At 39.6% G+C, this 27,405-nt stretch overlaps 2 protein-coding genes across 2 annotated transcripts; one reads left to right on the forward strand and one right to left on the reverse strand.

Annotated features, from left to right (window-relative positions):
- Positions 1-1,968: 1,968 nt before the first annotated feature.
- Positions 1,969-6,450, reverse strand: LOC308386632 (cytosolic 5'-nucleotidase 1B). Its single transcript, XM_080866313.1, has 6 exons — positions 6,264-6,450; positions 5,109-5,225; positions 4,206-4,341; positions 3,995-4,117; positions 3,493-3,623; positions 1,969-3,399 (listed from the first exon to the last, which is right to left on the reverse strand). The coding sequence occupies exons 1-6, from the start codon at positions 6,297-6,299 to the stop codon at positions 3,160-3,162; spliced, it is 783 nt and encodes a 260-aa protein (XP_080722439.1). The 5' UTR covers positions 6,300-6,450; the 3' UTR covers positions 1,969-3,159.
- A 50-nt stretch (positions 6,451-6,500) lies between these two features.
- Positions 6,501-27,123, forward strand: LOC308386624 (GRAM domain-containing protein 4-like). Its single transcript, XM_080866297.1, has 19 exons — positions 6,501-6,727; positions 14,770-15,011; positions 15,096-15,195; positions 15,738-15,858; positions 16,354-16,415; positions 16,547-16,679; positions 17,066-17,091; positions 17,789-17,880; positions 18,111-18,202; positions 18,824-18,872; positions 19,023-19,094; positions 19,179-19,222; positions 19,389-19,498; positions 20,513-20,667; positions 22,525-22,672; positions 23,014-23,107; positions 23,820-23,910; positions 24,337-24,405; positions 24,654-27,123. The coding sequence occupies exons 2-19, from the start codon at positions 14,829-14,831 to the stop codon at positions 24,759-24,761; spliced, it is 1,749 nt and encodes a 582-aa protein (XP_080722423.1). The 5' UTR covers positions 6,501-6,727; positions 14,770-14,828; the 3' UTR covers positions 24,762-27,123.
- The last annotated feature ends 282 nt before the right edge of the window (positions 27,124-27,405 follow it).

A 27,405-nucleotide genomic window follows, 5' to 3' on the forward strand; every position in this document is an offset into this window, starting at 1 on the left:
TGAAATTACACTTTTATTTTGGTATAGAGACATTCAAAAAAGATATAGTGCTATTAAGTTTCCAAGAACTTTTTGTTTGTTTGTTGTAAATAAGCTGATTCCTCAATTCAAAGACCACCTTCCTGGTGCTTCCCTGAACGTGGGTATCATGTCAGTTTCTTTCCCTGCAATCAGCCTCAACATCAGCTCTTCTTAATCTGTCTGCTGCCACCTGTTGATCAAAATTAAACATTACAGGTTCCTCTTCTTTCAGCTTCTCCCTTTGGGGCAGGGGTGGGCAACTCCAGGCCACGAGGGCCAGTGTCCAGCAGGTCATAGATCAACACACCTGAATCAAATGAAGTGCCACCAGGCCTCTGGACAACTTCAGGACATGTTGAGGAGGTAATTTAGCCATTTAAATCAGCTGTGTTGACTCAAGGACACATCTAAAGCCTGCAGGACACCAGCCCTCGAGGCCTGGAGTTGGACACGCCTGCTTTAGGGGTTGCAAAGGTGGAACCATCTCACCCTATCCCTAGCATTCTCCTCTGTCACACAACCCTCTGTCTTCCTGCATTACAGTCACGACTCTCCTACACCTTGTTTCCTCCTGTCTGGCAGTTCCGTGTTCAAAATCTTTTGTCCAATTAAACCTTATCACAACTAACTTTATCTCTAAACCTGAGCTTTCATTTCTAATCTCGTCCATCCTGGTTACATCTAATCAAAAGCTTCATCTCTTCAGGTCAGTGTTCTTTTTGTCTGTGCCAGTCTCCAACCCATATATTATAACAGGTCTCATTAACAGCTTGTAAATCTTCTCTTTCAGTTTTGCTGCTATCCTTCTCTCATAAATCAGCTCTGACAGTCGGACAGAAAATGTTCTTGTGTTGCTTTGAGTGGTAATTCCAGACATTTAAACTCGTCGACCTTCACTTTAACAGCTTCACTCTTACACCTGTCGTCCTCTCATTCACACACACACATGCATTCTGTCTTGCTTCTACTGACTTTCGTTCTTCTTCTCTCCAGGCTCACTTCCGCCTGCTCCCTACTCCGAGTACAGATCACAATGCCATCTGCAAACATCATACTCCATGGAGACTCCTGCCTGACCTCATCTGTCGGCCTGTCCATCACCATCCACCTTAATCAGAATAACCTGCTGCACTCCAGCTTGATCTCTCTGCCTAGCTAATAGGTACAAGCCCTTTGGTCCTTCCTTAGTCTTCAGACTCACTATAAGCCATGCAGTGGCGTGTGGCGACTTTTACAGAAAGCCACATACACACAAAGACATCTTCCTCCACTATTTAGCAATTGTATTATAGCATCAACTTCCACCCACAGGGGGAAATTATGCAATAAACAATTAAAATAATAATAATAATTCAGTTGTCTTCAGGATCTTGCTCAATTTTTATGATTTTTAGAAACATTACTGGTGGAAGTGATGATTTATTAGTAGCTAAGAAAAGCTGGATAACATTATCTGAGCTTTATTTAACATGACTTCCTGTATTGAGTTGACAGGTTGAAGAATAATCCACTTTGCTTAAGTTGTATTTTCCAGTTAAAGTCCAACTGTAATTATTTTAATTGTATAAATATACTTATTAGTGTTGACTAATACTTTCAGGGGTGTGACAAATAACAACCTTTACAACAGACTCTGTTTTTACAGTTTTGAGGTTCTAAAAAAAATATTTGTAGGAAGTCAAATTGTTATATTACATTTCAGCAGCAATAAGACATCAAAAAATGCCTGGAACACAGCACACATTAGGTCTGTGTCTATTGCAGAGATTTTTACATGTTAAGAATTTGACTCACTGGCCACTTTATTAGATACATGTGTTCAACTAATGAACCCAAATATCCAATCAGTGAATTACACGGCAGTTAAGCAGGTCATCTGGTTTGCACTGAGTAAGTTCAAGCATCAGGATGAAGAAGAAAGGGGATTTAATGCACTTTTTTGACATTTAATGGTTTTTGTTGCCAGACAACTGAGCATTTCAGAAACTGCTGTTCTGCTGGGATTTTCCCCCCCACAGTAGGGTTTATAGAGATGGGTCCAAAAAAGAGAAAATAGTGTATTCATAGATGCAGAACACCTCTGAATACACATCACGTCAAACCTTGTAGGAGCTGAGAACCACACCATGTGCCTCTTCTGTCAGCTAAGAACAGGAAACTCACACAGGCTCACCAAAACTAGACACAAGAAGAGTAGAAAAAATTTGGTTGGTCTAATGAGCCTTGATTTCTGGATGGCAGGTCAGAATTTGGTGTAAACAACATGAAATCATGAAGCCATCCTGTCTTGTGTTGGTGTGGTGTGGGGGATATTTTCTTCGCATAATTTGGGCTCTTTAGTACCAACGAAGCATTGTTTAAATAACTACTCGAGTACTGTGTACCACACCGTGATTCAAATCATTTTCCAAATGATTTCCACAAATATCAGAAGTCTAGTGGAACATCTGAGGCTGATTTGAATTAAAAATATTTTCATAACATCAGAAAACATTGATTTCACTCTTTTATTTAAAAAAAAAAAAAAAAGAGCAAACAGAACAAACTAAAGAAATTTTTGTTGTCCCTGCATGAACACAAATAAGAGACGTAGCATGCCCAGCATCCCAATCAGTCACAGAACAAAGAGCAGACCTCCCTGCACCTTAGAAACACAACCCAAAAACAGTAACAGTAATCAGGGACATGATGGATTCTGAAAACGCTATAACAGTATGACTGTCAGTCATGTCAAAAAAATTGGGTAACAGACTTAAAGGTTCATTTTCTTCTTATTTCTTAGGTATGTCAAAGTGTTACTCTGGCAGCATATATATATATATATATATATATATATATATATATTTATTTATTTAAATAAAAGACCTGTAAGCCCTGAGTAACACCGTAAGTTATTCAGAGCTCTTTTAGCTGAGTTTAAACAAACTGTTTGCTACTTTTTCCCCAGAACTATAAGACTTCTGGTGATAAGCAGGGCTTCACATTCGCTCCCTCGCTGGCTTTTTAAGGCTGAATGAGACTGACATGTTCAAGCTGCTAACTCTGAGATCAGTCTGAAAGCTTAGCAGCTTATTTCAAAACACAGTGAAGTTTGTTTTGTTTTTTCTGAAATCCCAAGTCATCATCAGTCTGGTCTTCTCAGTTACTGCTAAAACACTCGCTGAGCAGGAAGTGAGGTCGGAGGAGGCGCTTAATGGGACCACGTGGGACCCCAGCCAGGCAGTATGCTTCATCTGCATTCACACCGAGGGAGCGTAGCGTCCGCAGAGCATCTCCACAGCTTTCCCTGCCTCCCCGCGATGTCACCAGGGCAATGCTGATGGGGCTGTCAAATAGACCAAACCTCCCCCGCATCTTGCCGATCTGAGCCGAGAAGCTCTGCAGGGCAAGAATATGAATTATCCTTTTAAAATCTCACCAATACACAACAAAAGGTGCAGGGGACACATGAGTGGTTGCCACTGTTTGTACCTGAGCAGCTTGTTTGCTTGCCAGTGCTGGTCCAGCTTCCGACTGGACCACGGCGTCCCCGCAGAATAAAACTCTGAGCTGCTCTGTTGGACAGGAAGCTGTGTGCTCATCCAGCAGCACAGAGAGAACACCTGGACCAATCACAGCACACACATACTCTTTATCTACTGTCAGATAAATCAGAAAAATATGAGCTTGGAACAGAACAACGGTGTCCTAAAAACATAAAGTTGGCAAAATTGCAAGAAAAAAGAAAAAGCTGAAGGTAAAGGCTGGAAAAATTTCAAGATGAAATTGAAATATTTCTTCATTGCTTCTGGCAGGCTGAATAGATATGCATAAAACAGCAAAATAACAGTTCAAAGAGACTCAAATATTTACATGCATTACTGCATTTCTGGAAAGTTCCAAGTAGCACATTACTTGTGCAGCCGTGGAGCTTAAAGCACTGACTCCAAACCTATTTAGCTGAAAAGGGGTAAGTGAAAAAAAATGTACTGACCTTTCTGTGAACCCTGCAATGCCTCGTTTCTGTTCGTTGTCAGAAAGAGGTGCACGTTATTGTTCAGCAGATTCTCCATAAAATCCTCCTCGTTGGAAAAACAGAACCTGCTGACCTTGAGACCTGCAGGATAATGCCAAGAGAAAGTATGAGCAAAACTCCACTACAGATCAGACTGAGATCTCTCTCCTGAAGGTTGAAGTGCGTTTACCATGATGTCTGATGCTCTCTGTGATGCGGGAGCTCTGCTGCTGCTGCTGGCTCTCAGTGGTGATCAGAATGACATCAAACAAGAGCGACTCGGCAGGATTTTCCTTCAGCAGACGTTCATTCACTTTCTGTAGTGCCTGTAGCGCCAACATAAGCATAAACTGATCTGAGAGTCGACTTTAAAGTGCCACTTTATTCATATTCTATATAAATTACATCTTTTAACACTTTTGAATGGTGAGTCTCAGCTCCAATCACATGAATTTTTACTGAAGACAAAGTACATAAAAGTCCTCATAAGTAAAGTTGTGGTCGGAACTTTACGTTTACCTTTACGTAACGGATTTTCTGTAATCCACAAAGGATCAAAAGTATGTGATAAGGCCAGTTTAAATAACTGTATGCATGTGCAAGTCACTTTTCTATGTCATCACTTTGCCAGGGTCTGTGCGAAGGCCCAAACTGTGACTCTTAGAATATAGAAAATTGGTTAGGATGTTTAGGAACAACCCCCAAACCAATAAGGCTCAAGCCTGCCATGGACTGCATTATTGAAACACCACCGTCACTGTCCACAGTAGAGTTTTATAACACCCTGGACTGAGAGGATGCAGACAGTTTGGTTGGTTTCCTAGTTTAGACTCTACTTTACCAATGAACTCTACCAAGTCTGCTGAGAAAACTGGTTAAATATCTAGACAGAAAGCAGAAGCTTGTTGATACCAAAACTATCTGGTCGAGGTGCAACTAGCTGAGGGATATTTAACCAAATATTAGCTGCATGTATGTGTATAGCTGAACCTCTAAGTATACTTTTGCACCTATTCCTATAATAATTTATAATTCCTATAATAACTAATTAGAAAAAAAAAACATAAATGAATGTGGGTTGCTGGATTCCGACCTGCAGCAGAGGAAAAGCTATGCCCCCAACGTACAAGCCATCGGGGTCCTCAGCTCCTCCTGATTCAAACACTGCATGGGACGTCACTGCAACAACCACTGGGCAGTCAGCCTCTTTCTGCAGAGGAGAGACAGAATGTTTACCTTTATCTTTTTTAATTCACATTTAAATAAGCTAGGGTGGCTTGTGTTTTTCACACTGGAAGTAAAACTCGTGAATTATGAGGTAACAGATAGTGTAAATACCATGGAAACAAAAGTACCTCGAAACTGTTTCACTATATTGCTTTTCAACACTTTAATAAACATAGAACTAACTGACAAAAAAGCAATATGAAGTTACCAGAAGACTGACACAAGAATGTGAGACAATATGATTATGACTTTTTCCAATAAAAAAATATATATATCAATATTTATATGCAGATAAATGTATGTAGGGAAGCACCATGCTAACGTTTCCTCACTGTCACTGCAGAATTAGTTTAATTTTTGTTTTTGTTTTTATATGGTTATTAATTTGATCTGTGATTTAAGCCTTTATTACAAGACGTAGAAATTTTGAACAATAAGTAAAATAAATAATAACAACAACAATAATGACAGAGTGCATATGTTCCATTTTTATAAGGTGGTCCGGCATTCGTTTATTCATTCACTCACAAATTACAAAAAATAAATAACAATGAAAAACATGACTTGAATCCCAAGTTTCAAACTCGATTTTAACGAAGTACATTTATGTGGTGCATTTATATGTAACGTAAGGGTTCGTAATGTGGTTCTGGATCTCTGAACTATTAGAAACAGCAAGATGCAGGCGGACAACTTTCTTAGCAACACCTTTACTCTTCGCAATTTCACCAACACTTCCCGTGTACAGCCCTACTGACACTTCACCAGCCACTCAGAAGCCAGGAAATCCTAGAACACCTTTGTATATCAAACGACATATACATTTACCTCAACGCTTTAAAGGTCAGAGATTGCACTAAAATACGTGTTCATTTGACCGGTGGAAAACACTTTTAGAAGAAACAGATATAATACAGTACAATGAGATATTTCTAGTGCTGCAGTTGGGTGGGAGGTGAATTTGTGGCATTACCTGTCTGGACATGCAAATGTTAAATATACTTCCTCGAGTGAGTCTTACCTCTTTCACGTCGGTCTTCTGGTGTGTGGAGACCATCTCGATTGTTTTGTGTTTTTTAACTTGAATGCCCCAACCTGCTCGCCGTCACTACAGCAAAAACTCAAATGAATATAGTTTAAATTCCCCCAGAAACGAAGAACAGAGTTTTGGTTCCGCCTCGACGTAGGTTTAACGAGGACAGCGTGATGGCGTCACTTCCTTCTTAGGGTGCCGCTTGCTCACCCCGCCCACAGAAGTGATTATTGTGTCCGATGGAGCAACGCGGTCCGGTTAAACACCCTCACAGGCCCCCACATCTGGATTAATTGTGAGGACGGAGGAGAGAGACAGGCGTGGAGCGTGTCTCAGTGGATTCTGGTCCGATTTACATCGGCTCAGGAGCGGGTTTGACCCGGTTTCCAGTGGGCTTGGATCGCCGGGAAAAACAGAAAGAAGGGAAAGTTTGCTTCATCTTTGCTCTCATGGTGAGACGCTTCTTCGCCCTTTGCTTCTTTTCTTCGCACTTCACTGTTAGGATTCTCTTTACATCTTCTCTGGAGTGTCCAGGTGTGCCCAACCTGTGCTCCGCGGACCGACCGGTGCGCTTTCTGTAGACTGCAGCTAATTGGCTGTCACACATTAAGGTGGGAGGGTAATGGGAAGTCTTAAAAAACTTAATTAGACAGCGAGTTAGTAATTTAATATACTACATGGGTACTAAACTACCAGGCAGCTATTTTTTCTTATTAAATTATTGTTGTAGTCATTTGCACAAAGCACTTGTTTTAAACTTTCTAATGTGCAAATCTGTCATATTCCTTTGTTATACAGATAGTAACATGAATATTTGGTTTTGGTTTTGGACTGCACCTCTTTGGGGCTGTTTGTTTGTTTTTTTTATCCCTGTATATGATATAAAAAATCATTAACAGAGAAAATAATCAACAGTCCAATTAATAATTACATGATTGTTACTTAGACCCTTCAATGTAGTAAAGGAGTTATTTAATTTTCCTTGAAACTTGTCTTAAAGGGTATAAGAATGTCATTTTAAGACTGGAATGAAACTTGATGATGATATAAAAAATACTTTATTAGATAGAAGTAATTTGTAGCTTTTTAACCCTTGAACTTATTCTTGGCGATAGTAGTAAAGAAACTCCCTTTTAACAGGAAGAAATTTCTATCAGAACCAGGCTCAGGGAGGAGTAGCCAACTGCTGTGACTAGCTGTGGCATGAATAGAAGGAGAAGAGAGATGAAACACACTATGGTAGACAGAAGATGCAATTTAATGACACAGAGCAGTAGTATATAAACACCAGGGGAGTGAAAAAAAGTTTGTGGAAAAGAAATGGAGCTCTATCAGCAAGCTTGGCCTTTAGAAGGAGAACTAAAGAATGGTTGAGGGTGACCTGATCCAGTTCTAACTATAAGCTTTATCAAAAAAAAAAACAAGTTTTAAGACTAATTTTAAAAGTGGAGAGTGTGTCTGGCTCTTGACCCCAAACTGGGAAACTCCACGTGAGAGTTTCCTTTCATCAGTTCAAAGATCTCTTTGAGCGTTGGGATGGGAATGTTGTTAAGGTTGACTTCAGTCAGGCTGAAAGGACCACACAATTTTAGAAGAGGAGAAGACTCTGTTAATGGGCACTTACAGTACTTGCCAGATCAAACTGCTGCAGACTGAGGAGGAGCACATTTTATTCTTCTACAAAAATAAAACGATTTACATGTTAGGTATTGTGTAGTTTGTTGTACCCTTTGTTTTTTAATGGGCTCTAAAATATATTTACCTTCATGATCAGTAAAGTGAAATTAATCAAATGCTCTAAATAATTTGAAAAATGAATGAAATCTCTAAACTTGATGTTAAATACTTATTTTCTTAAATCAAATTTTTGATTAGGAAAATTAGTTGAAAATGATCAAGTTAACTTTTCGAGATATGACTTCATCACCATTACTACGAGTCAAAATCTTCCTCATGGTTTTGAAAATCTATCGATTATTTGCAAAGTTCTGGGAGGGCAGCCTGTTCTGTCTGTTACTCTCAGAATGCAGGAAATTGGTTTGGATGTTCAGGGATCAGCCCGGAAATACCAGGTCTCATGCCTGGCATGTACTGGAAACTGCTGGAACACCAGTGTCACTGTCCACAGTGAAGTGGGTTTAATAGAGGGCCATACAATTCAAAAGCTTGACAAAACAAAACGCCACCCATCCAAGCAATCTGCGACAACCAGACAATATCGTGCGCTGTCCAGTTGATTAGCACATGATGGCCAACTCAGTTGCCTATGAAGCACAGAATGAACTGAGGACTAGATTACACCGTGTCACGACGCCTTCATTTAGATTCCATGATTCATACCCTTTAACTTTAATCTCAGGCCACAAGTGAGTGGATATAATGTAGGATAATGGAAAAATAAATTCCCGATTTGTTTTCATCATCAAAACATTTCTATACATTTCGATATATGTGTAAAATATTATTAACAAGATAATATGTAATCTATTTGCATGGTAATGGGGAAATCCTTTTCCATCAGGAGCTTAAAAAAAGTTTGCATTGTTATCGCTGAACATAAGACTTGGTGCCGATAAGCACATTAAAGAAATCAATTCACATTAGGGGAAGCTGGAAGTAGATTTCTTTTACAGAGTTGGATGGTGGTTATTAACAAACAATACTTACACTGTAAGTGCTGCATGAGATGAATTTAACAGGAAGATTAGGAAGGAAATCATTTTCTCAGGATTTGATTATATCTCTGTTGGCAGAATTCAAAAATAATAATGAATTCATTTTACATTACTGTTACATTTCAACAAAATAATCTAATATATAAGATAATGAAATATCATCCATCCATCCATTTGCTTCTGCTTATCCTTTCCCGGGTCACGGGGCAATAAGATAATAAAAATAACACATAAAGAGGGCTCATTGTATTTTCTGTTGACTTCCAAAAGAGTAGCTGTCTACTTGAGCCTTCATGCATACTTTTGATCCTGTGTAGATTACAGAAGCTCCAAAATAAATGTAAATTTGTGCACCTAATTTTGTTTAAAGTAATTAAAGATGAATGCTGCATTATCATTCCATTACGCAAAAAGGACATTTCAAAGAAATCATCAAAAGCCACGAATTACATGACTTTCATGCCTATTATGAGCACATGAAATCTTCTGGTCACACCTTTACTTTTTCCTGTGAAAATCTATAAAGAAGGTGCAGAGTACATAGTTAGCAAAGTGTCCCCCAGAGACAAAATAACCACATCCATGGGAAACACTAGGTTGAAGTGAATAGGAATTATGGGTTGATCCATTAATTTTTCTACTGCTTATCCAGGTAAGGTCACGTTGATTAGAAGTACTGAAAAATGTGATGTCATAATAAATAAATCTAGGCTTTATCACTCCAAACAGATTTCCTTTATAATCTCATCTTTTGGATAGCATTAAAGGTGTTAAATTTATCTCTGTGTTACCTACAAAAGGTCAGAAAAAGTCTGTTTCTGCTCCTGCTTTCTGTTAGGTGCTAATCTGTGCGGTAATAATTAGAGGCTCCCAGACAGCAGTCAGTGCCTTTGTCTGTCAGTTATTATGCAGTCAGTACTGCCTGTTCAGACAGTAACCAACAGAAGCAGGCAGACCAGTCGGACTGCTCGGTGATCTTCAGGCTGAACACACCTTCAGCCATTGCTGTAGTTTAGAGCAGGGCTGTAACTTCTGCTGAGGACGTTCGTGTGTTGTGATCACACACAGGAGGTTCTGGTTTCAGTTTAGATTTCTGTGAGGGTAGCGCTTCACATCATGGGCTGAGCTTTGGCATTATTGCAGGTGATTTAGAATATTATTATATTATATTTTAATATTACATGTAGAATAATATGCTTTAAAATTGTTGTTATTAAGTTTAAAACTTTTTATTAGATGTTTGCATTTTAAAAGAGAAAAAATCAGCTGAAGTAAAGCTGTGTGGGATTTAACTGTGTTACTCCTTGGTGGCAGAGTGGTGTGGTGGTTACCACTGTTGCCTCACAGTAAAGCCTAGATTATTCTTCTGTTGCTGATACTTCCTTGATGTCTGCTTGAGTTCCTCACACAGTCCAAAGAAAGGCATGTTAGGAAAACTGGAGATTCTGATTGGAACATTCTGAATGTGGATGGCTGATACTTTGTTGGCCCATTAGTGACTTGTCCAGGGTGCCTCTGATCCTCTGACAGCAATGATATACTCCAGCTGCTCTGGGACCCTGAAATGGAAAAGAGGCTGATGTGTGTTTGTACCTTACCACTTCAAAAACGGAGTAAATTTTAGTTTGATTTTGGCTACATTGAGATTTTCAAGCAGTGATTTACAACCAGTCAGACTTAGGACCACATTTTCTTATGTCTTTGGTTCACTGGATTATTTAATAGCTTTTACCAATCACATCACTCAGTGGAAAATAGCAAAGAATAGCCCTTTATTGTCGTTCTATATGTGCAGTGAAATTGTGGGTGCTCCACACCAACTGGCCAGGAATAATATATGAATAGTAAGACAGCAGGAATAAATAACAAACATGAAAAATATAGTGCATTGTCTACCAACTGGAAAGTTGGTGGTTCACTTCCTGGCTCTTCCAGTCTGCATGTTCAATCCTTGGCAAGATACTGAACCCCGAGTTACCCCCAGTGCATCCTTGTGTGTTAATGTTAGTCAGAGTGCTTAGATATCGATAAAAGTGCTTATATGAATATGTGTGTGAAGAGAGTGCAGTTAGTGCTCAGAGTAGAAAAACTCTGAAGGATTACTCTCTCAACTTTCTGTTTGGAGCTTGCATGTTTTTCTGTGGTAGGGTGGCTTCTCTCTGCCTTCCTCCCACTCTCCAAAGACATGCATGTGAAGTGAAATCGGGAGTCTAGATTGTGAATGTCAGTGTGCAGATGTCTGTCTCTGTGCGGTTGCCCTGGAACAGCTGGAATAAGCTCCAGTCTTCCCTTTTTATATTAATTAAAAAGTGGAAGAGGTTGGATGGATGGATGTTCTTGGGCTTCCTTCTTATAGAAACAACAAAGTCCCAGTTAATTGTGTTTTCTTCCTGCATAGCAGACATATTTTGATGGACACATATTTTCACTACAGGTAAATATCAAATTTGATTTCTCTTTAAAAGCATATCGACAATCTTCTTTGGCTTCAAAAGTAACAAATGGACCCAGATCATAATTAGCGGCTTAAACATTTACAGAAACATGTCTATGGCTTAGATAAGACAGTCAGTGTTGAGCCAGGCAAAATGATTAGTCGGTTTATCAATTAGTAGGTACCGGTAGTAAACTTGAAGTCTTCATGTTTAAATGATGTGTTTTATGACGTGTAATAGGTATAGAAGTTAAATGATTAATCAAGAAAATGATGGGCTGATTAAAAGCTGAGTTCTGGATCAGTACGGTTCTTACACTGTCCAGACACAACGTTAGAATACTGAGTCGGTTGGTCATAATGTTGGTGTACATTTGTATAATTAATATGAGTCACATGGAATTAAATCCCAGTTTTTAATCTGACTGAGCTGGTGGTGAGCATAAACCAAGAGTCCAAGTTTTACAAGAGATGGCACAAAATCTGCAGCCAGTTCTGTTTTTAAAGAGCAGATGATGAAACAGTTCCTCCTCCTCCCAAAACAAACATTTAACTTTGTGACTTCATGTCAGTAGCATGAAGTGGACTCTCCCTTTATAAACATGCAGTAGACTGTGATGACTTAAGTGCTGTAGGAGCTTCACACACAGGTCAGTTATCAGAGTTAATAGTAGAGCGGAAGCGAACATGTTCAGTGTGTGTCAAATGTGTGTCTCTATGTTTCGTTGTACTTGGTTTAATTTAATTTGCAGCCCTGCTGTGAGTTTAGAGTTACTTGGGTTTTCCATGCCAGACATGACTAAAGAGTTCTTTGCTGTTTAGATTTAAAAAATAAATACAAATGTGATTTTCTATTATTTATTATTTTTAAATTAAACAATCCACTTTGATGTTGTTTGATTCAACAAGTGTGAGCATGCTGAAACAGATATGTTGAATATTGTAAACCTCCTGGATACCAAAAACTGCTGTTCCTAATTATAAATAGGCTGCAACTAATGATTACTTTAGTAGTCGTCTAATCTGCTAATTTTCTTCGATTAGTCTATTAGTCAACGACTAGCCCTTATCTCTGCTTCCTGTGGGCGACCGTGGCTCAGGGGGTTGGGAATCGCATCTGTAACCGGAAGGTCGCTGGTTCAATCCCTGGGCTCTCTGTCCTGGTCGTTGTGTCCCTGGGCAGGATACTTTACCCTACTTGCCTACTGGTGTTGGCCTCGCTTCTGTCAGTCTGCCCCAGGGCAGCTGTGGCTACAACCGTAGCTTGCCTCCACCAGTGTGTGAATGTGAGAGTGAATGAATAGTGGCATTGTAAAGCACTTTGGGTGCCTTGAAAAGTGCTATATAAATCCACTCCATTATAAACCTCCTGTTCTAAGCTGCAGTACTTCGCTCGTTGTCATGACTTCAGCAGTTTGAGAGGTGCACAAGCCTCTTTTCGGGACAAACACCTTTGCTTAATGCTAGTAAAAAAGAACAAAACAGAATTATAAAAACCTGTTATTAATCACAGGAAGGCTAACATAAACATTACTGTACAAACATGACCCATTCAGAGTCGACATCACAGCTGGTTTTAAATGGCATTTTAAATGCTCGTGCACTGCAGTACTGCTGTCATGGAGGGAAGGCTCTGCTTTGCTAAATCACTGATTATGGTGACAAATGGTGATAAACAGCTGTCTCCATCCATCCATCAATTGATGTCACTTCCGGACCACCGTCTTTCAAACCACTCTCGGTGTATCTTGGCGACTTCTAAGGTTTTTCTCGATTTACTAAATCTTAAGTGGTTTTTGAAATTTGTAATTCCTGCTTGACACCCTTTTCAACTCTAATGGTACAACCGCTGCTAACCAACACACCCTGAAGCCTCCTGACTTGGTTCGTCTGCTACCAAGCCTAGCCTGGGTAGCCTTGTTTTTAGCCTGTCTGTCAGCTGTTTGCTGCCCTCAAGCCATGGCTGTCTGTCATTGCCTACCGGCATGCTCACGGTTACAAGAGGCTATCCAGCGACTGAAATAGGCTCTTAGGTAGAGGGAGGAGCTTATCATGGAGTTTTCAAGGAAAGCACCTGGTTTCCCTACACGTCTTCTGCAGTGGGAAATTGGCAGCTACTCTGCAGTGCTCGGTCCCAGCAGCTCATTGTGTTGACACACACCCCTGGTCCAGTTCGGCCAACTCTGGAGAAGAGCCAGCCATCTCAGCAGATCTCCTGGCTCTGGCTGATGAGATGTGGCTTATCCTCAGGACGATGCCAAAATCCCAAGTTTGCTCTATGTCCTGCAACTCAGAGCCATGGGTTTTAGTAAAGGGTAACAAGGGTATCTGGTGACACCCATTCCATCTATACCCAGAGGCTATTCAACTGGTGAACAAATTTTACACACTGGAAAATGTGGATGCACCATGCTTTCAAGTGCGGGACGGCCTGAGTGGCCATCTGGTCCAGAGTGGGATAATGCTTCTGCCTCCCAGCTACCGGAGATGTCCCTCAGACCGGCGACACTGGGGACTGTTTGGACTCAGCAGATGGGATTGCTGCCCAATGGGGATGCTGCTCTTTCACTGACTGGCTGTCACAGGTGTGTCCCCACCTGGGCTTCCTCGCCACCACTCCTCCTGGCTGCCTGGCTTGAGCACAGACCCTAAGTCATCTCCCTCGTCCAGAAGCCGGGCATCTGCGTTTAACTCTGCCAGTTACTGCTGCTGCTGCTGCTACTACTGCCCCCAAAGCTGCATTTTGGCGCTCACATGCAGTCATGCCTCAGAGCTGCCCATCATCTTCCACCTTTTCAAGGCCGCGTCTACCTACGGTGCCCGTTGTTGGCATCTCAATGGTTTATCGCGTGGCAGTGTGTGGTGGCTGTAGCTTTTGCTGTCCAGAGGCCTGTGTGAAAGATATAACTCTGACCGCTGTCTGGTTGGTATGGCTGATTATGCGCTTATATGTCTGTATGTTGTAACATGTGAAGCACTTTGTAACTGTTTGAAAAGTACTATGTAAATGAAGTTGCTATTATTATCAAGAGGCCCATGTCTCCTGGATTTGTGAAGCACCTCACAAACCCACAGACATCGGCTATCTGAATAGGAATCCTATTCAGATATCCACACCATATCAACCTGTTCCTTTTGACGTGGAAAAGTAGTGGCTCTACTCTGAGCCCTGAATGATCAAACTCCTCACCTTATATCTAACGGGGAGCCCAGACATCCTGGGAAGGAAGCTTGTTTTCCAATTGTGACCATAGGTGAGGGTGGGGATGTAGATTGACTGGTAGCTTCACTTTCATACTCAGTTCTCTCTTTTGCCACTGTGGACCAGTAAAAAATCCACAGATAAGTGGTGCAGCATTTGCAAATTGGTTCTTTTTTGTTCTAGTCTTTGCAGCTGGGGGGCTAGTCATGTTCAGGTAAACACTCGACTCTGTGGTGCCCACCATGTTGAAGCGTTTGGACAGGATCCGGTTCAGGGGACGGCGGGATGAGTTCCTGGATCTGGCTGAGTCGCCCAACACATCCGACACAGAATGCAGCGAGGAGATTGTGATTAAACCTCGCGCCTCTGTCAGAGAGACAGAGGAGGTGAGGGAGGCAGAGGTGGAGCCGCAGGGTGATGCTCAGGTGCAGAAGCACACAGAGAAAATCAGTATTTTTACTTTTTTTAATGTTATGTTGCTTATTATGTTTTCTTCTGCTCTTTCTAAGGCTGGTCCAGGATCTTTTTCTGCAGCTCTGGATGACAGGACAGATTTAAATGAGGTTAAAGGTCACTTAGAAATTGCCTTGTTGGAGAAGCACTATTTGCGTGAGTATTCCGTGAATTTTATCTTCATATGTCAAGTTTTATTTTGAAAGATAACCAATGAACTTTAGCTCAGCAAGGTCAGATTTACGTAGACGAAGCAGACCAGGTGCCAGGTTTTTTGTCAGGTCTCTTTCTTCTCACTCAAATCAGTTAAAATTATTTTGTCAGAATCGCATTCAAACAAGTGTCATTCAAGTCTTTCATCCATAAGCTTTGTAGAAACTGATGAGTCGACATCACAGCTTCAGTTGTCAGTTCATTGTAAGCGTCAAACATCCCCCAGTACAGTCCCGATAGCGCTCTGTAATCAGTCAATATTTGGCCTTTTATGTAACACACACACAGAGCTATTAATAACCCTGCTGACCGCATTTGACACGCATGCAGAGAGATTTTGGTGAATAAGCCATTTGTGCCCGCATCCTCAAAAAATACTAATCGTATTAATAGGAATAAAATAAAGTTTGTCACCTACGTTGTCATGCTCCAGTTTCACTATTATAAGTTTAGCACTTTTAACTTCCAGTGTTTGTCTGTTTCAGAGGAGGAGCTGAGAAAACTTAAAGAGGAGTCCAATGTGGATTCGCTGAAACAGGAGTTAGAAAAGGAGCGCTGCAGACGCATCGAGCTGGAACAGAAAATCAACGATGCCCTGAGATCCAGGCTAGTTGTATATATATATTTTCAGATTTTCATATATAAAGGGAGCCCGTATATGCACTTTGAGTCCACTAAAGGTGATTTTAGTGTTTCATAATCAGTTTTTATCTTGCACTGCGTCCCTCACGTCTTCTTCTGTCTAAAACAAGCCATTGTAATATTTCCCATTTAAAACCAACTTTTAAGACATTTTCCCCTGATTGGATGTCAGTGTTTAAACATCACTTGGGTGGGGCTGCTGTCCTCACAGCCAGAGCTGTGATGAACATGTCAGATAGGTCTGGTCTTTTTGGTACAATACAAACCCACATGTAGAAGAAGAAAACGGTCTGAACCCTGAGCTTTCGGCTCATGTACCAAAAATCATTATTTGAAACATATTTCTATTTATAAAGTATGTAAAATTTGAGACTAATTCAATTTGCTGAGCTGGACTCAAAGCGGCTTGCTCCTATGCTTTATGCTGGACTGACACGACACAGTTTCTACCTCTTGCAGACTTGAAGACTCACCATCTCAGACACCTAAAGCTCCGTCTGCTCCTTCAGCTGCTGGCAGTGGTATGGCTGATCTATGCTCTTTCACTTTTTGCAGATGTTCCATCTTTTCACCTTTGTTTGACGTGAAAAGAAACAGAATTAATTGAATGGTCCTTTAATTATTATCACAATTGCCTTGTTTCCCCCCTCAGACAAACAGAAGGAGACTCTGGTTGACACCTTATTGAAATGGCTTTATGATCGATTTGGTGTTTATATCGAAGACTTCCGCTTCCAACCAGAGGAGACGACAGTGGAGACGGAGGAACCACTGAGTGCCAAAAGGTCAGAAAACATTCTGAAACTGTCTGTGACAGACTTCTGTGTGTTAGCAGAACTGTAACGGTAGAAAACTGAAAACTGACATTGTTTGAACTGACATTTTTATTATATATTAACTTAAAAAATTACATCTTTAAACACTCACACAGACACACACACACACACACACTGCAGTGCTGAGCTTTTCAAGAACTTATCACCTAATCCACACAGTTTTTCCAGCCATGCAAACACATCTGAAGCATTTTATATTTGTAATTGTAAAACTGCAACCGTAACAATAAAGCTACTGAAAAGTATGAAAATCGGATCAGGTCTGCTGTGGAGTTATTATAGCCACATGGGTTTTCACTGTGTTCTTTATCGTGTTATCTTTTTTATAATCACAGGTTGACTGAAAACATGAGACGGCTCAGTAAGTTTGCTTGTTTTTTTTTTACCAAATGTAATATGCAACATTGTTTGAAGACAGTGAGCTGCACTGCTGGGTATAGTGTGCAATAGTACTACAGTAACAGGTCATGTATTTGCTATAAACAGAAGCATGAGCAAGTGAAACAGTGAAGGGCCAAGAATAGATCGTTGTGGGATACGGTAAAATAGTTCATTAGATCATATGCAATAAGTAGACAATATTGTACGTCCCACAGAACATCATTACGTTAAATATAAAAATTTAACTGAAGAGATTAGATTCAAGGGGTTAAAACTATTGCATTAACTGATTAGGCAGCAGTGTAGTCATTGTTAGAGTCATTTCATTTTCAGTAGCTCGAGGATAATGGAACATTTGCATAGATATACCCTGTTGTTATTTCATAACTATGTAAGAAGTTAAAACGTTTAAATTCAAGGGAATTCTCAAAATGTGCTCCACAGAGCAAATAAGGAAACAGAAGGGGACATTTAGTATGTGATAGTCATTAATGAGTTTGGGTTTGAGACAGACTGCATCTCCTTGTTAGCCACGCATCCCATTCACATCTCCTGGACATCAGATATACTAAACCCAAGCCAAATGCATAAACATTCAAATAAGTTTATGCATTTATAGAGCTGATGTTTTCTTTGTCATGATTAAGTCAGCTGATGTCAGTTTGTCTACTTTCCAGAACGAGGATTTAGACCCGTTACCAATTTCATGAGGAACCTTTCTGCCTTATCCAGCTGGTACTCCATCTATACATCAGCCATTGCCTTCATTGTGAGTTCACACACACACACACACACACACACACACACACACACACACACACACACACACACACACACACACACACACACACACACACACACACACACACACACAGAGTTCAGGTGGTCAACAGTCAATTCTTTTAAACATGGATTGGATCCACCAGTCACAATAGATATAACACAAGTAGACAGACTGATTCAAAACTAAATGTGTTTACACTTATGTGATCTCCACAGGTCTACATGTATGTGGCGTGGAATGGATGGGTCATCCCCATGTTCCTGTTCCTCGCCATTCTCCGCCTGTCCTTGAATTACCTCATTGCCAAGTTAGTGTAACCTTTGCTCTCTCTAAGTTAGTCACACCGCTTTTATCAGAACCAGAGAAAAGGCAACAGTTTTAAACCAGGTCAAGGTTCAGTACCAAGTCAGTGTAGGTAAGGTTTATCAGGAATACTTGTTCCCTTGTCTGTGGTGTTTTTGTTTTTTTAACTTGTTGGACAAATATGTTATTTACTTTTAGAGTTACTAAAAAAATGGCTTCAGTAGATTCTCCAATTTAAGACGCATGTATTCGTGCCGTGGCAAATCTAGTGCAAATTCAGTAGTTAGCATCTTTTTACATACTTTTTTTTTCTTATCTTATCAGTGTATTCATATGTCAGGGTCATGAATTATGTGTTAAGTGAACAGTTGGCTCTTAAAGTCAACAGACTGACCATTGTAAGAATCTGAAATCGTTAAAGTGCCAGTCGCTTGATGATCAGATGACTGGATCAGAGCTGTTCAATATGAGCAAAAGTTTACTGCAGAATTTTGTTGAATATCTGATTACAGTGGTCCGATGAGGGACCCTTAAATGTATCAAGACACATTTAAGGGCATACAAGGCAATGAAGTTCATTATATTTATTATATAGCTCATATTTTCTCATGATTCCTGCTCTTAGAGGCTGGAGGATCCAGTGGAGCATTGTACCTGAAGTTTCAGAGCCAGTGGTGAGAAATCTCTCTTTATTCTGGCCTCCTCATATTCATTACTAAATATTTTATTATGAAATGACTCGCATAAAACTGTCCTGATGTCCCAAATGGAAACTGTTAAGTTCTTTAAAACAGATATTCGGGATTCTCATTTTGTTTTTTCAGGAGCCTCCTAAGGAAGACCTGACTGTGTCTGAGAAGTTCCAGCTGGTCCTGGATGTCGCTCAGAAAGCTCAGGTGAAATGTGATGGACAGTGAGAGGTCTAAGGTCACAAGTGGTTCTTTTTGACATATTTAATTATTATTGTTATGTCCTTACAGAATCTGTTTGGAAGGATGGCCAACATCCTGGAGAAAATAAAGAAGTAAGCTTTTCTACACACAGTTTCATGTTTCAGCTCAGAAAGAACCGGTGTTCCATTTACAATGCTTCTTTATAATGTGTGTGTGTGTGTGTGTGTGTGTGTGTGTGTGTGTGTGTGTGTGTGTGTGTGTGTGTGTGTGTGTGTGTGTGTGTGTGTGTGTGTGCAGTCTGTTCATGTGGGTTCAGCCGGAGCTGACTCAAAAGCTGTACGTTGGTCTGTGGTTGGCCTTCATCTCCTCATGCCTGCTCCCGTACAAACTGCTGGGATTCATCATAGGTAAAATAAATAAGTAAAAAGTTGATCACCTTCTCTCACTCGATTTCCCCCCTTATTGAAATTTAAATCACTTGTTCTCAGTAAATATCAGAATGAAAGAATATATATCATCCACTAAAGGAATGGATGAGAAAAGATATTCTGTCTATGCACATGTCTAAAAACACGACAGCTATGTGAGCGCTGAACATTAATGTTATGTCCAAAGTTTGGCTCCAGTCATACCTTCATAAATTCACTGAATATAGGGCTGCAGCTAATATTAAGCTTTTTTGATTGCTTTTTGATGAGCTCCTTGGGGACAAGGTGACATTATTTGAAAGTTCAGAACTTTCATAATCTAACGATATATAATTACAACAGCAAATAGTCCCCTTCAAAGATCATGACACAATTGGAAACACTGAGTGTGGTTAGGAGATGGTGTGCAGTAGGCAACACATATGGTGCCCACTCACTAGCAGAGAATACACTGAAATATTAGCTGTGCTATTCACACATCAGCACAATCCAACATCACACAAAGGGTGTAAGGGTGCATCAGATATCTGTGTTCACATGTGCACTATAAAAGGTGAGGAATCCAGTACACTTGTGAAAACAGCTATATATAACAGGCCAGATGTTCCTGTGAATCTTCTTGATTACTGCCTGTTAAAAAGGCATGCAGACCTGTGATAAAGATTTCAAACAAGTGTCTATTAAGTCCAACAATGTAGATGAATGCTCATTTTGAAGGAACCTTATAGTTTTGATGGAAATGAACGTTTCTGCTGGGGATGGGTGGGATGGCTGTGGTGAGTCCCTTTAGGGGTCATCACAGCAGATTGTGTGCCTCTGTCCTCTCCTGTCTCTAGCATCCTTTTTAGCCACAGCACCATTCTGCATTTCCTCCTTCAATACATCCATGAATCTTCTTCTTCTTCCTCTTTGCATCTTGCTTAGCAGCTTCATATTCAACTTTTTTTTGTCCAGTATATGCACTATAAAAGATTTTTACTCTTTAATCCTCAGGTGTATACGCAGGTATCAAGTTCTTCATCATTGACTTCATCTTTAAGAGTTGTCCCAAGCTGAGGCAGCGCTATGACACCCCCTACATCATCTGGACAAATTTACCCACCGACCTGCAGCTGAAAGAGCGCAGCAACACTATGCTGGGCCGACGAGTGAGTCCAAACTCCTGCATACATCTACACACGGAGCTCAGAGACCTCAGCACCGGGCTGATGTTAGTCTGTGTCAGTTACATGACGTAAAGGAACAAACCCTGCAGTAGTGAGATCATAGGCTGGAAAAACCAGCACAGACTGGATCAGCTTGTTACTGGTTCTTACTGGTCTGGTTGTATTTTTCTCTCCCAGCTGTCTGAATCTGAACAGGTAGGATTGTGCGCTGAGTGTGTGTGTGTGTGTGTGTGTGTGTGTGTGTGTTATATTTACAATCACAGTGTAGAGGCCCATAGTGTGTGCTGTGGTGAGAGTTGTGATCAGATATTTTGACTGACATCACTGGCTGTAACCAATCAGCTGCTGAAGTGTTGGTCTATCTGGTTAAAATCCTCTTAGGGTGGGACGTCCCGAATCGTAACACTACACCTGGCGTACTAGTCAGATTTTCCCACTTTATATTCAGATGACCCTGTGACCTTTCCTTTAGCTTCACCCTTTTAACAAATGTAGATCTGGCACAAATGTTGTGATTTACCTCCAAGTAAGATCTAATGCCAAAGTTCAGGTAAGAATGAATAAAGTTTTGTTGTCTTCTTTTTCTAAGTGTAAAATAGTTACTACATCCCATAAAATGAGAGATTAGATTTAAACCTAAATCAGAAAACAATGTATGTCAACCAGCCTCAATATTAAAAGCAGTGGCAGGTGAAATAATGATTGATCATCTTGTTAACTGCTTAACAAACACCAAGTCACCAGCAAAGCTCACTGGGGGAGGGTTAGCATTTTGGAGTATTTAAGCCACGTGCTAAAGAAAGTTGAAGATGTTACATTTCAAATCCAGAGTATTTAAACTGTTATAGATCCTCTGTTAGAGCATTTCTACTTGGCAAAACAAATTAGGTAAATATTCCACCCCCCAAAATTTAACCCCAGACAGGCTGTGGATGACCTGGTAGATGTTAAGAGGTTAAAATGTGCTGTTCAGCTGAGTTGTGACCTTCCCATGGGCGCTCTGCTTACGCTTCTGACACGACCAAATCCTCTGGCAGCATCTCATGCTCCAACTTATCACAGCTGGGGTTTTTTAACTAGATCCTAAAAATGTTAGACAGGGGTTTTTAATGTTGCTGACGGATGTATCCTACCCAGTGTTAACAGACACAGTTAATGTTTGTTCCCAACTAATGTCTTGAGCTGCACGTACACTGAGTTTCAGCCTACCTTCCAGCATACCTGAGTACATTTTTGGGGGGAGTATGGGTGATGCAGCAGCTTAAAACATTTAAAAGCTCTGGTCCTGTGTGATGATTACAGTAAAGGTCAGTGGAAGGTTTCCTGCTGTAAAGAACAGCAGATTAGATATTTATGCTTGCATGTCAAAGATACTGATACCTCTGCGAGAAGCTAATATCTAACTGGACAATTTATGGTTAAGTTCTTCGATTTGGCAGAATTTTCATTCAGATTCAATTCAGAGCCTTCAATTTTCTGTTTTTGAGTGGAAACGTGCTCGTTTTACCTCCAGGCTGAACTGAAGTATCCTTATAAAAAATTTGTAGCAGTATTGGAGGACCGCATCAGGTGAGCTGAAACACATTCCAGTGAAAAAGATCGTGTACCAGGACTGCTCTGAGACTGAGTAAAAAGCAGGCAGTGTCCAAAGAAAAATCTGAAAAGAACTGTTGCTCAAGACCAATTTAAAAGCTACAAGAAAGTCTGTCTTACTAGAAGAAAAATGTAAAGTAAGGAATGATTTTGCACTGGATTATACATCTGACTGCGGGGATGCTTCAGACACTGCTACTTGTAGTGATTAGCAAATTGTGTACCTGCTTCTGTCTACCTGCTCAGGTGATAGCTGCTGGGGGCCGAGGCAGCCTCACCGCAGCAGCTCCTGTGGGTGTCAGTCGGGATGAGGATGGAGGGCGATACTACAGCACCAAGAGAGGAGCTTTTCATGAGGTGTTTAACCTGCCAGAGAGTGAGCGCCCTCTGACAGGTGAGAAAGGAACTACAGGAGAAAATGAATTAATAGATGAATCCTTCCAACTCAGTCTGAAGTGTTGGCCCATCATTCTTTGTGGGTCTTATAATATGCAGTAGATTCAGAAAGGATTCACACCCTTCATTTTTTGCACATATTATTATTTTATTGTAAATTTAAACAGATAAATTTGACGTTTATGTACACTCTACTTGAAAAGGACAAAAAATTGTTTTACAGATGCATAAAAGAATCTAAAACTGAATTATCTATTTGCTAATGCAGTTTAATAGAAAGGACTTTAGATGTCGACTGTTTTCTTACCAGTAATATTTTAATTGTAATGATTGTTTCAGTGTGTGAGACTGGCTGGCGCTGCTGCCTCATCAACAGAGACAGGAAGACACCAACAGACTACATCCGCAACGGAGTGCTTTATGTCACCGAGAAGTAAGTCATCTGACAGAATGAGCAGAGAGACACTGTGTCACATCTGTTCATCACACAGAATGTTTCCTCCTATAAGTTTGGCACCTGTAGTAATAAGCAGAGCGAGCGATAACATGTTGAGTACGTCATTTATTTGTCCCGCATTTGTTTTCTGACATCGCGCAGCCTCTGCAGCATTTTTGGTTCTGTCTTTGTATGAACATTCAAACAGTAAACTTGCGTTTACTAAAGTATTTCATATGACACTTTTACATTTATACATAAAGTTTGAAAGCCTAAGGTTGCTTTACCTGAAAAGTTAAAGGTTAAAAAGATTATTAGCCAAAGGCTTCGGTAAATAGGTGACAAGTAAACTTCTGTTTGAAAATGATCTCAGGGGAAAGGGCTTCAGAGTGTAGGAGTACCAACACTGAAGGGTCTCTCCCCGAACAACTACGGTTTGGTGTGAGAGATGCAGGATAATAAAGACCATAAATAATGAACAGTAGTTACTTCAGACTTCTGAGAAGAAAATAAACTGCCAGGGTGTCTGATGAAAGAGCTGGGCTATTCTTATGTTTGGCTTATCGGGTATGCAAGTTTCCATTAGGGTGTGTTGCTGATCCTCGGTGGATGGGTGCCATAAATGTTCTGAGTGCTTATAATCTCTTATAATCACCATTGCAGAGCGTTGTAGGAGCGGGAGGTAACAGAGTCTCTGCTGTCTTTACAGTTACCTGTGTTTCGAGAGCTCCAGCTCCAGGTCCGGGTCCTCAAAGAGGAACAAAGTCATCAAACTGCTCGACATTACTGACATCCAGAAGGTAAGTGTTCACTTTAGAAATATTGTTGATGCTTCCCAGGTTTATAATATTCAGTTAGATTACTTTGTGATGTCATTTCCTGATTAGCTTGTGTTTTTGAAGCCACTGTAACTAGCCTGTGTAAACATTTGAGTGTCTTTGATTAGATTAAATTGTTAATTAATTAATTAAAAAAAAAAGAAAGCAGACATGTCATTTCACTACACTGCAGTGTTAGTTCTTAGAAAAGTCTTAATGGAGTACAAACCTGAAACAAAAAGTGCTGCAGGTACTGAAGCTGCTTTTGTTTTCATTTATTCAGGAAACAGTCTTTTACTTTCTAACATCAGATATTTAAAACCTTTCTAACGTGTCTGCTCTTCTTGCACATGTGTTTCCCTTGCATTGGTCTGAATTTGCTCTGATCTGCTCTGTTGTTTCTCACAGTACAAAGTTTTGTCAGTGCTGCCTGGGTCTGGGATGGGGATCTCCATTGCGACACCATCCACCCAAAAAGTAAGAGCTCAGTTCAGAATAGCAAAGAAACTAAAATTGTTTTTACTCATTTAGAAGAAGCATTTCACAGATGTAAGAATACACTCTGACAAGTAAAAGTACCACTAATAAGTATGAGAAGTGATGTACTCTAAATACTTTAACAGATTTCTATACAGTATGCATTTGTTACACTGATGTGTAACAAGTGTGGCTCTGTTTTCTTTTTGTGTTGAGCCTGGTTCTAATGTTCCTCTGTTCTCTTGCAGCCTATGGTCTTCGGCGCAATGATGCACAGAGATGAGGCATTTGAAGCCATCTACACTCAGTACACGAAGATCATTACTAAGGCTACAGCTATCAACCCTGAGACATAGTAAGACCTTTGCGATGGCTGCCTTAAACACAAGCACCTGAAGGTTCTTAGATGGCTGCTGACTTCAGTTTGAGCTGCTGGTCTTCCCCCATCAGTCACCCATGAAAGTAATTCAGTGATAGTATTTTAGTGATTGATTTTAAATCAGCTGATTCCAACTAATCACTGATTTTTTTTTGTCAGAATCAGACAGTCTGTTATTAATCACTGTTTCTGATAACAAATTAACAATACCATCCACAAATGAGAGCACTTTACATCCTCTCTAAGGGTTAGTTTACTGAAAAAAACATTTACAAGAATTGCGTCTCTGTTTTTTCATCTCTGATAAACATCTCAGCATTTCACGTGCGCAGACTTGATATTAAATTAAAAGCCTCTTGATAGCTCAAAGGGTTCAATCCCTCCCATAGTTTTTAGGCTTTTATTGTGAAAAATCTACTGGACGTTTTTGGTTCACATAGTAAAAGCCCGTAGAAGAAGAAGTTTTATAAAGCTTACTTTTACTCCCACAGCTACTTTTACCTGCAGTTTATTGGTTCAGGTTTGTCACATGACCGATTGCAGGCTTTAGTTTACTTTAGTAGCAGCAAATTAAACTGGAAACTTAACTACATTTTGTTTTTGTGCTAAAGAAAATTGAATAATAATTTAATTCGCTAGTCAATTAATAAGAACAGTTATTCTCTGCCTGCAGCTTTCCCAATATATTAATTTCTTGCTTTTCTGTGTCTTTATCGATGTAATCTGAACATTTTCAGGCTTTGAACTGTTAATCAGACAAAACACAATGTTTAAAAAAAATGACACTGTGCACTCTTGAGAAACTGGACTGGATGTATTTTACTGTTTTCTAATGACTATACAGTTAATCTTAGTGGTAGACTTAATTTGGCCTTTACTCACAACCAAACATATTAATCTGACTTATAAACACTGACTGATGTTAGTCTGTCTGCAGGCAAATTATGAAGGGAGGAAACAGAAAATTAAAAAAGTAGTTTTTAATCTTGTTCTGATTCTGACTCAATATTGTCTAATTGTATAAAAGAACAGCAAAAGGTCCATCAAGTCTCTTGCTGACAGTTCAAATCTTCAAATGTTAAGAGAAACTGATACTATTGTTAAATAGTGTCTTTATAGCTTGCGATGCAAACTTAGGTGGAGGGTTTCATGACTGTGTATTAAACCGCTGGCAAACAAATGTGTTTAAACCTCATTATTATACATTGGTGTCTTCAGGGATTTGTAAACAGTATCATCATATGACTCTGTATTGTACTATTGCAACTAAGCCTTACAGTTAATATGTTGGTGTAAAGTGTTTGTATTCTGTATCAATGTTCAGCAGTTATGTGAGCAGTCTTTGACACATGGAATTTAGTGTAAACCACAGAGTTAGTCTTTTTCTTAAGCTTTGTTTGACTTAGCCAGAAGCTAAATGGCTAAAGCTAATGCCAGTTTAGCAGTTTATGCTTTCTGTTTTACAATTAATGAGCCACGAAACAAAATCCCACAGGGAACTACAAATGCTACATTTTTGTATTTGTTTGTCATTCGATTTCCATCAAGCTTAAAGAAGAATCAACTAAAGCACTAAAAAAAGCACTTTTTTCTTTCATTTCTATTATCTGATAACTTTATTTGGGGGGGGGGGGGGGGGGGGTTGAGAATGTCTGTTTTTTGTAAGTGACTTAAAACTTCAGACTAACATTTTGTATTTTTGTTTAATTCTGGGTTGAATGTTTTGTTTTTTATTTTTTTGTTTTGTATTTTACATGTTCAATTAAAAGTTTGAATCCCAAATTGATCTCCATTTTATTTAATATTCAGATTTATGGCTTTTGATTGTGGTGTTTTTGTTTCGTTTTTTTTATGTCTTATTAAAAAAAACTTTAATCTGAAATAATTCATTGGCAAAAAATAAACTCTCCAAAATAAGATGTTCTTTTAAATATAAATTATGACAAATTTTAAAAAATAAAATTGCACATGAAGTAGACAGCTTCACTTACTTTAGTTTGATCTCACTTTAATTTCCAAATGTTTTTTCTTTTGTGGGTTTTTTGTTTTTTTTGTTTTTTTGGATGCCACTTGCTAATACCATCATGCCTCAGCCAAGTACTCTTTAAAAATAGTTTCCTGACTTTCTTTCAGTGTGTCCTGTTTTTGCTCGGGTTTGATTTTTGCCTTGTTGACGTCACTGTGAACATTTTTCTCTCCTCCTTTTGTGTCTTTTGGATTTGAGGTTTTTATAAAATGGTTTCTTGTATGGATAGGTGTAATGTTTTTTAAATTGTGTAATTTCTATTGTTGAAATGTGATGTACATGTGTTTAAGTAAAATCAAATATGGTACCTTAACAGTGTGTGGCTTTTTAGTGCAGTACCTGCATCATGCTTTAGGTGGCATCACATTTGTGCCTAATATATCGGCTTCACAATGTAGGAACTCCAGCAACACTTAAGGGAAGATGAACAACTGATACAACTTTTATCTCCCTCCACCTTGGAAGTAGGTGAAGTTGTGCCAGAAATGTTTTGCTCTAATATATTGGCTTACCACAGATGTTTTTTTTAAAAGGCCACAAGTGTACATAATAGTCCGATACCAGTCACTTTTCATTTAATTTAACTTTAAAGTAT

This window comes from Rhamphochromis sp. 'chilingali', assembly GCF_963969265.1.
Source record: "Rhamphochromis sp. 'chilingali' genome assembly, chromosome: 2".
Lineage (NCBI taxonomy): Eukaryota > Metazoa > Chordata > Actinopteri > Cichliformes > Cichlidae > Rhamphochromis > Rhamphochromis sp. 'chilingali'.